Here is a 16,527-nt window from a genome sequence, read left to right as displayed (position 1 = left end):
ATGCCCTTCTCGTTTCAGCTCGGGGGCCACCAAGATCCGATATATATGTGGATTACTCCGGGGCAGAGCTCTCCAGTGGGCAGAGGCGCGCCTAATGAAGACGTCTGTGGATAGCCTGGATTTTAATGAATTTGTGTCCACGTTTAAGCTGGTGTTTGACCACCCGCACTACCAGGACAATGCTGCCTCCCGGTTATTGACTCTCAGCCAGGGCTCCAGGACGGTAGCGGATTATTCCATTGAATTCTGGACACATGCGGCGGAGCTGGACTGGACGGACAGCGCGCTGCGGGCTGTGTTTGTGCGGGGCCTGAACGAGACTTTGAAAGATGAATTGGTTTCCCGGGACGAACCCCCCGACCTGCGGACCCTCATCTCCCTCACTCACCGTATAGACAACCGCCTACGGGCTCGTCGCCGAGAGAGACGCCGGTCACCGGTCCCGCCGGAGCCACGCGCTGCCCCGCCCCCGCCGGATGAGCCCATGCAACTCGACAGGACCCTTGTGTCGACCGAGGAGCGTCAACGGAGGCGTCGTCTGGCCGGGGCTTGCCTCTACTGCGGTGAGCGCGGACATTATGTGGTCACTTGCCCAGTTCGGCCAAAAGGGGGGGCCCACCAGTAGCACTGGGAGTACTGGTGGGCGAGCAACACATCCTGGACTCTTCTAATAGACTGCGGCTCAGCGCCACCCTGTGCGTTCGCACAGAGACCTTATGCGTTTCCGCCCTTATCGACTCCGGGGCTGAGAGGGACTTTATTGATGCCCAAGTCGCGGAGCAGCTCGGGGTCTACCTGGAGCCCCTCGAACGCCCCTTAAATGCCCAGGGGCTCAATGGACGTTTTCTGGGGCACATCACTCACATCACAGAACCTGTCACCGTGATTCTGTCCGGCAACCACCAAGAGAACCGTCAGTTTCATGTCCTGTCCTCCTCCGCTTCTCCTCTGGTCCTTGGTTACCCCTGGCTACGCGCCCACAACCCTGTTTTCGATTGGGCCAGGGGCGGAGTTTCGGGCTGGAGTCCCGATTGCCACGCCAAGTGCCTTCGGTCCGCCCTCCCTCCGGCCGGGAGGTCCGTTCCTGTCGCTGATCCGTCCCCAGACACCCCCAATCTGTCCTCGGTGCCTGCTGAATATCACGACCTGGGGGAGGTTTTTAGCAAGAGCAAGGCCCTCTCTTTACCGCCCCACCGTCCATATGACTGCGCCATTGACCTCCTGCCGGGTGCCCCACTACCATCTAGCAGGCTATATAACCTGTCTAAACCTGAACGCGAGTCAATGGAGGACTATATCCGTGGGTCCCTGGCTGCCGGAATCATCCGCCCGTCCACTTCACCCGTGGGAGCGGGGTTCTTCTTTGTGGCTAAGAAGGACAAATCCCTGCGGCCTTGCATTGATTACCGGGGTCTGAACAATATAACCGTAAAGAATAAATACCCGCTTCCCTTACTGGACTCGGCATTTACGCCCCTCCACGGTGCGACCATCTTCTCAAAGTTGGATTTGCGGAATGCGTACCACCTGGTGCGCATCAGGGAGGGAGACGAATGGAAGACGGCCTTCAAGACACCCCTGGGACATTTCGAATACTTGGTTATGCCCTTCGGTCTCACCAACGCCCCTGCCGTATTCCAAGCCCTCATCAACGATGTGCTCCGTGATTTCCTTAACCGATTCGTCTTTGTTTACTTGGATGACATCTTGATTTTCTCGCGGTCCCCCCAGGAGCATCATCAGCACGTTCGCCAGGTTCTCCAGCGCCTCCTCGAGAATAAACTGTTCGTGAAAGCTGAGAAATGCGAGTTTCACGCAGAGGAGGTCAGCTTTTTGGGCTTCATTGTGGGGCGGGGCCAAGTAAGAGCTGACCCTGAAAAGATCCAGGCTGTCACTGAGTGGCCCGTTCCTACCAGCCGGAGACAGCTCCAGAGATTTATCGGCTTTGCCAATTTTTATAGACGTTTCATCCGGGATTTTAGTAGGGTTATCTCGCCCTTAACTAAACTCACCTCTCCTGCTTTGCCGTTTGCCTGGTCTCCTGAGGCGCAGACAGCCTTCGAGAAGCTTAAGAGACTATTTACCTCCGCTCCCATCCTGCACCAGCCCGACCCTTCACGGCAATTCATCGTGGAGGTCGACGCCTCCGACTCGGGAGTGGGGGCCGTGCTTTCGCAGAGGTTCGACCCCCACAACCGCCTCTGTCCCTGCGCCTTCTTTTCCCGGCGATTGTCCTCGGCCGAGGTCAATTATGATGTGGGGGATCGGGAGCTCCTTGCCGTAAAGCTGGCCTTGGAGGAGTGGCGCCACTGGCTCGAAGGGGCGGAGCAACCATTCATCGTCTGGACCGACCATAAAAACTTGGAGTACATCCAGTCCGCCAGGCGCCTCAATCCCCGTCAAGCTCGTTGGTCCCTCTTCTTCAGCCGCTTCAACTTTCTCCTCACCTACCGCCCCGGATCTCGGAACGTCAAACCGGATGCCCTCTCCCGCCAGTTCGCCCTGGAGGATAGCCCGGTCACCGCAGAAACAATTATCCCCTCCTCGTGTGTGGTGGCCGCGGTCCATTGGGATATCGAGGACACCGTCCGAGAGGCCCAGACCAACGACCCCGACCCAGGTAACGGCCCTCCAGATAAACTGTTTGTTCCCGATTCTGTCCGGTCTCAGGTGCTCCAGTGGGTCCATGCCTCCCGTTTCGCCTGCCATCCTGGTGCCGGTCGCTCTCTCTCCCTCCTCAGGAGACGCTTCTGGTGGCCCACGATGGACACAGACACCCGGGCTTATGTCGCCGCCTGCCAGGTATGTGCTCGGGCCAAGGCCTCCCACTCACCCCCTTCTGGTCTCTTGCATCCTCTCCCAGTTCCTCGTCGCCCTTGGTCCCACATCGCCTTGGACTTCGTGACGGGCCTTCCCCCTTCCCAGGGGAACACGGTGGTTCTCACCATTGTGGACCGCTTCTCCAAGGCCGCCCATTTCGTTGCCCTGCCTAAGCTCCCCACAGCCAAAGAAACTGCCGACCAGCTGACCAGTCATGTCTTCCGACTCCACGGCATCCCGGTGGACATCGTGTCCGACAGAGGGACCCAATTCACCTCTCAGGTATGGCGGTCTTTCTGCGACAGTTTGGGGGCCACGGTTAGCCTCACGTCCGGGTTCCATCCACAATCTAATGGGCAGACGGAGCGGGCCAACCAAGACCTGGAGTCGGCCCTACGGTGCACAGCCTCCGCCAACCCCGCGACCTGGAGTACTCACCTACCCTGGATAGAGTACGCTCACAACTCCCTCGTGAGTTCCGCCACTGGTATGTCCCCCTTCGAGGCATCGCTGGGATATCAACCCCCTCTCTTTCCCACGGAGGAGAGGGACCTCGCCGTCCCGTCTGTTCAGCGCCATCTCCAGCGCTGTCGCCGGATCTGGAAGAAGGCCAGGGCGGCCCTTCTTCGGGCTGGAGCGCGCACTAAGGCGACGGCCGATCGCCACCGTGTCCCGGCGCCCGTATACCAACCTGGCCAGATGGTTTGGCTCTCCGCCAAGACGGTCCCGCTGAAGACGGACTCCCGTAAGCTGTCCCCCCGATTCCTGGGACCGTTTAAGATCATGAGGATCATAAATCCATCGGCGGTGCGTCTCCAGTTACCCCCGTCTCTCCGGATTCATCCGACCTTTCACGTCTCCCAGGTTAAACCAGTCCGGACCAGCGACCTGTGCCCTCCGGCCGATCCCCCACCGCCCGCCCGAGTCATTGACGGCCACCCGGCGTTCACCGTCCGCCGCCTGATTGACGTTCGTCGCCGTGGTAGGGGCCTCCAGTACCTCGTCGATTGGGAGGGTTACGGTCCGGAGGAGCGATCCTGGGTGCCCAGGGCACGCATTCTGGACCCCGACATGGTGAGAGACTTCCACCGCGCTCATCCTGACAAGCCTGGGGGTCCACCAGGAGGTGGACCTTAGGGGGGGGGTACTGTCATGATGTCAGTTTCCCTGTCCTCCCGTGCTCTCTCCCCCTCCCCTACCTGTGTGTCTGGAGCTGGGTGGAGTGCCTGACTCCTCCCGTGCACACCTGGGGTGCATCAGCCTAATCACCACCACCTGCTGCTGAGTACAAGAAGGCTTGGCAGTCTACACTCGGTGCCAGACCGTCCGCGTGTAAAACGTGAATGTTTCTTGCTAAGCTTTGTTATATGGTACTTTCCGGCAAATGCTCATTTGGATTTATGCACCCTCCAGATTCCTGCCTCTACTCGCCCAGCTCCTGCCGCCACGTTCCAGTCCCGGTATCGCTTCCAGCTCGTCTTGTCTCCTGCTCGTCTCGTCTCCTGCTCGTCTCGTCTCCTGCTCGTCTCGTCTCCTGCTCGTCTCGTCTCCTGTCCGGTCCTGGTCTCTGGTTTGTCACCCGCTCCCCGCTCTGGTCTTCGTCTGATCCGCCTGCCCTGGTACCGCACCTGCTTCTATCCCCGTCCTGGTCCTGTCCTGCCCGCCTCTACCTGCACCGCACCCGCCTGACCCGTCTCCCGCTCCCCGGTTCCTGTACCTGCTCTTGTGACCTGTTTAAAGACTGCATTTTCACCGCTGTAAATAAACACTGTTAAAACTGCTCTGGTCTGCATCCTTTGGTCCTATCCGTACCGTTACGACAGAATGTAAAAAAAAGTAAACATTTAAACTGTGGTTTTGATAATCACAATAAAATAAATTCACTGAGATTTTAGAATTTATTCACCTCAGAAGGCGACAAATAACTTGCACTAATGTGAAGAGTGAAACTGAGATCTGGACTGTAGTAAATAAACCAGGTCTGGCTAAAAGACAGTGGTTTTGATGTGCAAAATGTCACGCAGGTGAGAGTCAGTTAGACTTAGACCTCGCACAGTTTTTGTTCATAACCAAGAACATCTTCTCACACAAATATGTCGAACCAAACTCAGCATTTTCTTAGCAAAGGTTTGAATTTCTTTAAACTTGTCTTTATCCAGTTGGTGATAAAAACTCAGCGAGCTTGAACATATGTATTTTACACTGATCAACAGTGCTGACGGGCCACACATAATTATTTTTACTCCAGAGGCTGTGGGCCAGTGGAAATTTGTACATGGGCCACAATTGGCCGGACTTTGTATATGCCTGGTCTACATTATAAGTTTAGATATGGGTTTAAATTTGATGTAACTTGGACAAGCTGTCTTGATTCATCATGGGAGTTGTTTAGCACTTTACTTTGTCAGCACTTTAAAGGGGCCATATTACACATTTTTCTGATCTATGTTGTAATGAGGTTTCCTAATTGAAAACATGGCCTGAGTTGTGTTTTGTTTCATTCCCACATGTTTAACACACAAACGCTGCATATTAAGGGTGAGTTGTTCTCTCAAGCATCACAAGTTCTACCTTGTGATGTCATGTGGTAAAACAGGAAGTGCTCAAGTCCTGGCATTTCCTGTTTCTAAACAAAAGTAACATTATAGACTAATACTCAAACATGTGTGAATGAAATAAACACAGCTCCAGGTATGTTTTATGATGAGGTAACAGCAGTATAACACGGCTCAAAGCTCACAAGAGTTAATTTTGTGTAATACAGGACCTTTAACACTGTGGTTGTGTATTTTGCTGCAAGAAAATATAAAAATATGTAAATATATGGCCAAAGGTTTGAAAGTGTCAGACATGTTCTTTATTTTGATGTTTTCTTCATATGATCGAGGAAACAGCCACTTCTTCTACAAACATGCTCCAAATGTCAATCACTAACAGTAAGAAGGATTATTTTTCATTTTGTAGAAAAGAAACTGAAAAAACTGAAAGAGCATAGTTGCCAATATTTTTCAATGTCTGACTATGTACACAACTGTACAAATTTCACACTTCCTCAAAACCTCAGACAAGCTAAGAGTTGCACAATGAGCTGTTTTCAAATGAGTTTAAAACAGAGTTTGAATGTGATTAAATCTATTTAACATAAATGTTTTGTACAACACTTTTGGATACAGTGGTATGTCTTTGAGCACCTTTAAGTCCCACAATGCTTTTCTCAATGTCCAAGATATGTGGTTAATATGAATTCTTGGTTGCACTTCTGTTTTTATTACTGAAGGTGAGTTTTTGTCCTCTGTCTAGAACTACCATAAAAATGTAGTGGTGTAATCTTGGTGTTTGATTATGTAGATATTAAGGCAAAATACACACAGTATTATGGTTTTCTAGTTTTCATGTTTAGTTCAAAATCAGCTGTTATATTAGAAGATATCTTATAAAGATATCTTGTTTGTTACATATGTTTAAGATATATGATAAAAGGCTAATTTATCTTACAAATATTTAACAAACTAAATATTTATGCAGATTGCTTAACAGAGGTTGAAATAGAACAAAGTAAATGACAAATATATAATTATGGAAGAAGAGGTGTAGGCTATTCTTCACAACGTCCCCTAAATAGTTGAAAAGAATAACCTAATAACCTCTTCACAACTTCCCCTAAATAATTAGCATAGCCATCTCAGACAGAAATAATATGACATTCAAACCCCCACAGTGTATTATTTTTAATCATTTTTCATGTTTCATGTTTTACTGCACTGAAACTGTGCCCCCATACTATGAGAGAACTTGTATCTTCACAAACCTGACTTTTATTTGACCTGAAGCAGGGCCTCAGCACAAAAATAGTCAAGAATAAATAACTGGTACTACCACCAGAAATGTATAGTTTTCATATAATTTTAACATAGTTTATACAAGTGGCTGATAATTAAGTGATAACATTATACAAAATTAATTACAACTAGATTGTATTTAGGTGGCTTCAGAGTCATTATTTGCATTGTGGAAGTAATTCTTAATGCCCAGGAAATTAAGAAGTCACCCTTATTGTACATTGTCTTGATATACAGATGGGATCTGAGCTCACTCTGGCATCTGGTTCCTCTCGCAAAGGTCACCTTGACATTCATTTATCAAAACATTTCCCAACGTCCTTGTCCCAAGTCCATTTCTGGTAAACAGTATGAAGTTTGCTTCCAAGAGTTATGAAACATTTCAAAACACCCACAATATTCAAGCTTTGCTACATGTTACAGGCCCAATCTCTAATGTAATATATACATATACATATCCTGGCCCCTCTGTCAAATTTCAGAACTCATTGTGGCCTGTGTGTCGAAAAGTTTTCCCACCCCAGACTTAACTCTATGGCTCAAACCTTTTGGATATCCTTCCACAAGCTTCTCACAATAATTGGTAGGAATTTTGGCCCATTCCTCCTGACAGAACTGATGCAACTGAACCAAGTTTACAGGCCGCATCTAGCACATATGAACAATTCTTGCCAGTTGTGCACATATATAGAAGAAAGATGAGTCAGTTTTGGTGCATGTTTTAGCCAGCTGTGCTTTTCTGTAGCTGGTTTAAACATGACTGGGTAGTGTTTCTTGTTTTCTTCGTCTGGGCATTTGAATGATTTAAAATGCTCTCAAGCACAATCTAGGGGGGATGTCCGGAATTCAGAGTTGACCTTATTCTTTTCTGGCGCCATGGTTTTTGAAAATGACCACACCCTGTCCTGTCCCCACAACATTAAACTACATTTACTGGAGACTTTTTGGGGAGCATCCAAGGTCAACACAAGTGTGTTTAAAATGTTACTTCCTGGTTGGAAATCGTGACATCACACTATTACCTAGCAACCATGTTGTATACCAAAGGGCCAAAACTCACCTAATGTACACAGAAATGATCATTTAAGAAATAAAATGATAAGAAAATACACTTAAATAACTATATAAAATAAAAATACACACAAATAACTATGTACAAACTTTTGAATAAAATTCTCTCTATTGTGATCAATATGGAACACGCCACTTCCTGTCATTTTTCTTTTCTTCACAAATTACTTCTTGATTGGTGTAAACTCATCATTTATATTTTTACAGCAGGTATTATCCCACTAAATTCAAGTTAAAATTAGAGACTCATCAAAACCTGTCTTACTTTTTCACATATGAAAATACTGTTTACTTTTTTTGTGAGATACTAATAATTTTGTGGGCTATTGACAGTGTTATGCCCCTGTTTAGACAAGTAATCAGTGCACAGGACATATCTAGAATTTCCTAATGTTTTTTTTTTTAATTTTCTATATGTTATTATTCACCAAACATATTGCCAGTTTGTAAGTAAATTGTGAATAAATAAATAAATAATGTTTTTTTTTCATGACTATATAAATAACCTGATGTATTGCTAACTTCCCCAAAACTTCAGAGAAGCTAAGATTAATCAAAGAACTTTATTTGTTCCCACGGTTATAGGGTAAGAGCTGCACAATAAACTGCTGTAATATCTTCAAATACACCAAGAACAACTTGTGAGTTTGTATGTGCTTATATCAAATACACACAGATATAGTACAACACTTGGAGATACAGTAGTATGTCTTTGAGCACCTGTAATTCAACAACAGTTAGTATTTTTTGTCATTGAGAAAGTTTAGACATGTTTAGATACAATACTATGGGTTCTTAGAAGCATTTCTGTGTCTGTGTTTAGTGAAACAGCCTCTGTAAAAATGAAATAACATTACTAATGAGTAATTATTGAGGCATCATATAATCAGAGTTGTGCTGTTATATCTCGGTCTAAACACTCTTAAAAAATGTACGATTCACTTAACAGGTCTAAGCAATAATCAAGAAAAAGCGCCATGCACCACTAGGTTAGTCCAAAGCAGCTAATATTTCATGCATTTATAAATTGATATTGAACATTTACTTTTCATAATTTTTCAACTAGGGCTGCAACAACTAATTATAACAATACATTCTTTAGAATACCATTTAGCCTAAAGTCGCAAAAGTAATACAATTTTTTTTATTTTGAGGTATTTATTGACTGTAGAACCTTCCATGAGCTGAAAGAGGATGCTTTTTATACAACAGAGCCAGAAGGTCCCAAAAACAGAAAGTATGTTTATTTTGTACTTTCAATTATAATGAATCAGTTAATAACCATTTAGTCTTGCTCTATAAAGTCCATAATAGATGTGTGGAATAAGTCTTTCCTGTTTTGACGATCACATAGCATATGGTGAGCTCTGACTTGAGCTCACCTCCCTTTTTCTCTTTTACTTTTAAGTTTGTTCACAAATTTTATCAAATTAAAGATATGTTTAAAAGTTAAATTAATCTTGACAATATCTAAAAAATATTGCAATGTTTTATCTTTACCATCAAACTGTATATTTAACAGCGATAAAAGTATGACTAAAGAGGTCGTAAATAACACATAATAAAGAGGAAGACTAAATGGTTCTGCGCCTACATAATTAGCATAGACAACGCAGACTGAAAAGATCATAGGAAGAGTGTCAAACCATTTAATCAACATTGTAATAAGTGATAACGTCAGAAGAGTGTGAAATAATAATTGATACACAAATTATTATTATGCATTCATAAATGTGAAGAGAGTTCCCCTGGAAATACTGGGTGTGTCTGCCCTGCAGACTACACATATTTTTTGGGCCTGCACTGCACTAAATTCATATTGGGAAGATGTTCACTGCACAGTAAAGGAGATTTTAGGCTTTGACGCTGCATTTACATGTGTTTCTTTTTATCTGCGTAATTTGGATCACAATTTGACTAAAGGTGATAAATATCTTTTAAAAATCTTTATGGCTGCAAGTAGAGGGCTATTATTAAGCATTGGCTTACTAAAGATACACCTACTATTAGTCAGTGGTTAGCTACTATAAAAACATCTCTTCCATGGAGTGTGTAACTTTCACCTTGAGGCTGCAGAAAGAGAAGGATTGACGCCTCATCAGCCGACCTTGTATTTAATATAATTTGTGTTTGTTTTTGTTTACTTTTGTTGATTGTATATTTGACACCTCTTCGATACCCCTAGTGTGTTTTCTTGTTCCGTTGTTATATATCCTATGTTGTAAAATTACTAGAATACATATAAAGTTTAAAAACAAAACAAAACACTGTAATAACTGAACAATGACAGCGACTGCTTAGTGAATGACCTTCAGAGAGAAGTCCACCACAGGGCAGCCCTGAGTGATGCAGCCCAGGGAGATGACGTCGATGTGGGGAGAGCAGAATTGCTGCAGGGTCTCAGGGCTCACTCCTCCACTGGCCTCGATCAGAATAGATGGGAAGTCCTTTTTGAGTCTCTGAGCGGCTGCGTGAAGCTCCTAGAAATAATATGAATTTTATTTACACAGCACTACACTTAATAATTTCATCTTTTGAAACTTGATTATTTCACAGTTTCAATATGTTGTAATGAATTTCTACTGTATGATTATGTGGTTGTTTTTAATGTATCACAGGGCACTTTTTTCAATGTTTTATTGAACATTATTTTTATATTATTATTTTTCAATGGAAAAGTGACAAATATAAGTCACAAGTTATCACACATTGTTTTTTTCTTTTTCTACTACAAACCAAATACCCAGTCATTTTACTTATGTATACATCATGTTATGTTATGCATTCTGAGCTTCCTGCACATGTTTTCCAAGTACAGTATGCAGCAACAACAACAGCAGTATAGATTGGCTGGAGCTAGAACTGATTGGGATTGGGTAAACTTAAGCTTTTAGATGGCCACTCTACCATCTCAGGCCATTGGACACAAGATATAAGAACTGTAAATGCACAGACTAGATTATGTTGCAGTTAAACCCTCAAAATGTATTTATGTCTGTTTTAGCAACCAAAAGTCCCTGTGTTGTTTAAATTCAAAACACAATAGGGGATATATATCACAGGAGGAAACTAAAATTAGGTACCTGTGGTTGGAAGTTGTCCAGCATCACTATATCAGCTCCAGCAGCAGCCGCCTCTGAACCCTCCTCCACAGACTGACATTCAACCTCCACTTTACTGCTGAAGCCACACACGGCTCTGGCTGCCCTCACGGCCTGTACAATATAGACACATATGAATATAAGAATATATAGTATGTACAGTCATAGGGTAACAGCCACTTTAGATTATTCTCTACAGTTGAGGTTATTATTCTTGGTATTCACTTCAGTTAAATCCACCATAACTACATAACTAAAGGACTGCATGGTGACTATGGATGTCTTAATACTAATAACATCATGTCATTTTTATATTATGGCTGGGAAATTAATCACATTTGAATTGTGATTAGAATTACTGACTATCATAAGTCTATTCCTTCTGTACATTTCTTTATTTATTCTTTATTATTATTTGTCAGGAAGCAAACAAATTCATTAATCCTACAAGAGAAAAGATGATTTGTACCAGATTTAGCTACTGCTACTTTCCACCTGCAGTCCCTGAGCAGATGCACACACACTAAAAATACATATTTCATTACACAGTTCATCATTAACATTAGCAGTAAAATGTGAGAAAATGTCTCCATGTCCAACACAGTATGTTTCTTACAGTTCAAACAAATATTAAAAATCATTATGTGCCAGTTTTTACAGTGAATACACAACAGTATAAATTTACTAGACTGATGTCGACACACTTGATTATCTAAAATGTGCATTTTCAGAGTTGTGGTAAAATTATTCAGATTCACAGACAATTTCAGTCTGGAAGTGGGCTTTGATATAGTTAATTGTATATGATTTTAACTGACCATCTGAGTGTGCTATGCATTTTTTTCACTTGTAATTTGATTGTACCTGTAAGTTTCAAGCCCACACCTATCCTCAGTGTACCACACATGCCATGTAGCCTATCTGTGAGACGTGCTACACTACAAACTATGTTCTTTTAACTGAATTGTTTAAAAGCAACAATGAGTCAACAATCTTTTTAGTCTAATTGATATTTTATTTCTTTTCCATAACTTGGATATTCTCATGAGTAATGCTTTTGTTTTTACCTCTGTGATGCTCCCTGAGGCCCACACATGGTTGTCTTTCAGCATCACCATCCCACTCAGGTCGTGTCTGTGTGTGGATGCTCCTCCCACCAACATAGCGTACTTCTCCACCAGACGGAAGCCGGGGGTGGTTTTTCGAGTCCCGGCCACTTCTCCGCTCCACCCGACGGCAGCTGCTGAGGTCCGGAGCTCTGAGCAGCGCGTGGCTATCCCTGAGGCGCGAGCCAGGCAGTTGAGAGCAGGCCTCTCCCCCAAAAGAAGGCAGTTTGCTGGGCCTTTCACTACAGCAGTCAGTGTGACAGCATCTGCACCTGTAAAGAGTAAGAAATAAATAGTTCAACAACCATTGTGATTTGCCTGAAGCAGAGCTGGGCGATATGGCAATAAAAATGTAACTGTGATCTTATCCCTGTGACGATATTGCACGTTTTTGGAAAATAATAATAATTGTGATTGTGATTAGATTTGTGATATATGTTAAAAAAGTTGAAGTCTGTTATGTACTGTGAGTACTCATTGGCTTCCAGGAGTGATCGCATTTAAGTCTGAAATATGAACTGAAGAAGACCGAAGAATCACATTAATCTGGTCAAAAATATACATATACATAACATTTTGTTCTATCTCAATCTCTATCTATCTCAATAATTAGCTTTACAATTTGATAACTGGGGCAGCCCTACAATATGCTACTTTGGTAAAATTGCCATGTCACAATTCTCTCTGTTTTGACCATAGGGTTGCATTAACCATTTTTATAAACTTTGATTATTTGCTTGAATTATTTTTTTAATTGAAGGATTAAGTGTCTATTGTGAGATTTTATAGCTGACTCATTTGGCATATACAACAATACCAGTCAAAAATTTAGACACACTTTCATTCATGTTTCTCCTTTATTTCAATGATTATTTACATTATAGATTGTAAAGGATTTTATATTTTATAATGCTTATTTTCCTGCATTTTATCCTGCAGCAGGCACTGGGGTGGTTTGCAGCCGAGTGTGAAGCGGCTGGGATGAGAATCAGCTCCTCCAAATCCGAGGCCATGGTTCTCGACCAGAAAAAGGTGGTTTGCTCTCTCCGGGTGGGTGGTGAGTCTCTGCCCCAAGTGGAGGAGTTCAAGTATCTCGGGGTCTTGTTCACGAGTGAGGGAAGGATGGAGCGGGAGATTGACAGGCGGATCGGCGCAGTATCTGCAGTGATGTGGTCGCTGTATCGGTCCGTTGTGGTAAAGAAGGAGCTGAGCCGGAAGGCGAAGCTCTCGATTTACCGGTCAATCTACGTTCCTACCCTCACCTATGGTCATGAGCTCTGGGTAATGACCGAAAGGACAAGATCGCGGATACAAGCGGCTGAAATGGGCTTCCTCCGCAGAGTGGCCGGGCGCACCCTTAGGGATAGGGTGAGGAGCTCGGTCACACGGGAGGAGCTCGGAGTAGAGCCGCTGCTCCTACACGTCGAGAGGAACCAGTTGAGGTGGCTCGGGCATCTGCTCAGGATGCCTCCTGGACGCCTCCCTAGGGAGGTGTTCTGGGCATGTTCCACCGGGAGGAGGCCCCGGGGAAGACCCAGGACACGCTGGAGGGACTATGTCTCTCGGCTGGCCTGGGAACGCCTTGGGGTCCCACTGGAGGAGCTGGAGGACGTGTCCGGGGTGAGGGAAGTCTGGGAGTCCCTGCTTAGACTGCTGCCCCCGCGACCCGGCCCCCGGATAAGCGGAAGAAAATGGATGGATGGATGGATAATGCTTATCTTACTATTTTATCAAAGTATATTTCAAAGTGTATTCTTATTGTGCAAACTGTAAGTTTCGAATGTTCTTCCTTCTTTCATGCAGAAATGCACCCATCCGTTTCCAGTGATGATAGGTGCGAGACACGCCTCTTAGAAATGATGCTTGTGTAACTGTAATGTAACCTCCCATTTGTATGTGTGCAAGTCAAAAGTCAATAAAAGAGAAGCTGAGGGAAGTGGCAATTTGGTATTTTGGGACGAGCTGTAACAAGCGCCACTACCCCCCGTGAGTAAAATCAGTCTCTGCCTTCTGTGTCGTATTCTCTTATCTAGATCAATAGATAGAGACAGTATTGGCAAAGTGCCAATTGATTATTAATAACTGTGTGATTTTCTGACAGATTCTCACAGAAAACATCAAAACGAAATGAATGGACATATGACACTCAATTTGTTTTAGATGAAGCTCATTGACAGAAGGCAAAGGGTTTGCAGTGCTGTGAACAAAGCAAAGGGTGCCTACTGGGAGCATTTGAATATAAAATATTAAAAAGTTGAGTTATTTAACTTTTACTTTTCTTTACTATATGATCCTATATATTACCTCATGTATTTGATATCTTCCGTATGTACGGTATATAAAATATAGAAAGTTGTAAAAATAAAGAAAAATTAAACCCCTTCAAAACCCCTGCTCAAAACCTTTTCCTCATAGCCTATAAATGACTGCTGCCTCACTACTTGTTTTTGTTTATGCAGTCCTTGTTTTAAATTAAACTATTGTAAAGCGTCTTTGAGTTACTGTAAAGAGGTGTGTCCAAACTTGACTGGTAGTGTATAGCCTTTGCTATTATGATCGGGGTTTTCAAATGACAGACTTAAATATACTCACCAATTCGCTCTCCATCCTGGTATCTCCACTCCACAGAGCAGCCCACCTCCCTGAACACTGCGGTGAAGAAAGGGCTCCCGGCCAGAACACTGTTTGGGCTTTTACAAAGAAGCTTTGCCTCCACTTCTTTGGTCCCCACGCACACTCCAGCAGGGTCCAGATGTGGGGTGTCCTCTGCCAGCCACTCCTGGGCCAGTCGAGTGAGAGTGAGAGGGGGCAATGAGTGCGCCAGAGATGGGTTTGAGGAAGGCGTCCTGAGAATAGAAAGAAAGACATAAATCAACAGGTTAAATGTGTTTTTGGCGAGGCTTTGGTCTTTAGGGGATAACTCTAAACAATGTTTCTATTCAAATATAATAATAATATAATAACAATAATAATAATAATATAATAATAACTCACAGCAAATTTGCGCAAGAACCCTTATGTTATAGGCTAGTGTCACTACAATGGAAGTATATTAAAATTATTACAGATCCATGGACAAATTGCCTAATTTACCTCGATTTGAGGCATAATTAGCACTCAAGCTAACGCATAGCCTATTAGCTTAACTTTCTCAAATTATTCACATGGCTACATACAATTCAATTATAATATACACTTTATACACTTCATTTCCAATTATGCATATTTTGCTGCAGCAGCTGTAGACTTTGTTCTCAAATTGCCCCCAGAACAATCTTGCCTGGGATCCAGAATTCACTTTTTCAGTACTTTACGCAGATGTGAAGTGTCTGGTCACCGGTGAATATGGCCTTTTTCAAACGGGCGTGATTGACAGGTGGATTAGCCAATCAGAGACAGCCATGGTCCGCCCGTATTGAACAAATAACGGAAAACAATATCACAAAGAACTGAAAAACATCGCGGATTTGTGCAGAATCAATGAACAAAGCACTAAACTCTGTTAATATGAGGTGAGATAAATTAGAATTTATTTGTAAATCAAAGGTGACCAATGAGCTCCTTCGTTTCACGTGTCACTGAAAAACACGGATCTGATTGCACGATCTTTCAAGCTTAGTATTAATATTTTCTCTTAATAATCAATGGGTTACTAATATCCAAAATGAGATAAACTTTTGCTAAGAATTAAAGATGGAAGCTTGGATCCATAATTTGACACACAAAAAAAATGCTCTTATAAAACAAATTATAATTACAGTGCATCCCTGTCCCAAGTAGAGATTAATTTTAGGCCTCACTTACTTCACTTGTTGCATTGTTGCTGGTTTGTATGGCCAAAGTGAGCAGCAGTCCAGAGCACAAGAAACGTGGAGTTTGACCCCAAGTCTGTGTGCTGTGTTTCGGCTTGTTTTCTGTTTTATGGAGAGGGGCATTGATTCGGTTCCTTTAAAGGGTTAAAGGTGCACTATGTAACTTTTCGGGTGAGAGGTCCACTACCTATTGTCTCCATGGAGATGTTATTGCACTGCCTGGAATATTCCTTCACTGAATAAATAGTCTAAGAGTCGTTGCTCAAATTGCAAACACACATTTTCAGCAATAGGATGACCCTTTTAACAATTCCCTGTCAAACATGCTTACATCTTGTAAAAGCAGATTGATAAGATAAGAGGTATGCAAAAAAAGCAGCTGGACAAAAATAAATAAATAAGACATGTGCAAGAAATTCCAGTGGAGTTCTGTTGTTGATGACGCCGTTTACAATCATGCACATTATTCTCTATACTTGATGTTATTAGTCTTGGTATTCACTTCAGTTAAATCCACCATAACTACATAACTAAAGGACTGCATGGTGTCTATGGATGTCTTAATACTAATAACGTCGAATTACTGACTATCATAAGTCTATTCCTTCTGTACATTTCTTTATTTATTTATTCTTTATTCTTTATTATTATTTGTCAGGAAGCAAAAAAATTCATTAATCCTACAAGAGAAAAGATGATTTGTACCAGATTTAGCTACTGCTACTTTCCACCTGCAGTCCTTGGGCAGATGCACACACACTAAAAATACATATTTCAT

The 16,527-nt window shown here is 43.4% G+C and overlaps 1 protein-coding gene across 1 annotated transcript; it reads right to left on the bottom strand.

The window, feature by feature from the left end:
* Window positions 1-8,373: 8,373 nt before the first annotated feature.
* On the bottom strand, window positions 8,374-16,018 carry LOC117394074 (nicotinate-nucleotide pyrophosphorylase [carboxylating]-like). The gene is made up of 5 exons (XM_033992099.2): window positions 15,742-16,018; window positions 14,530-14,783; window positions 11,899-12,209; window positions 10,814-10,945; window positions 8,374-10,210 (listed from the first exon to the last, which is right to left on the bottom strand). Exons 1-5 carry the CDS (start codon window positions 15,870-15,872, stop codon window positions 10,028-10,030), a joined length of 1,011 nt encoding a protein of 336 aa, XP_033847990.2. The 5' UTR covers window positions 15,873-16,018; the 3' UTR covers window positions 8,374-10,027.
* Between the last annotated feature and the right edge of the window lie 509 nt (window positions 16,019-16,527).

Source organism: Periophthalmus magnuspinnatus, chromosome 1 (genome assembly GCF_009829125.3).
Source record: "Periophthalmus magnuspinnatus isolate fPerMag1 chromosome 1, fPerMag1.2.pri, whole genome shotgun sequence".
In the NCBI taxonomy this organism is placed as follows: domain Eukaryota; kingdom Metazoa; phylum Chordata; class Actinopteri; order Gobiiformes; family Gobiidae; genus Periophthalmus; species Periophthalmus magnuspinnatus.
Note: the sequence above shows the minus strand (reverse complement) of the source record. Positions and strands in the feature narration are given on the sequence as shown.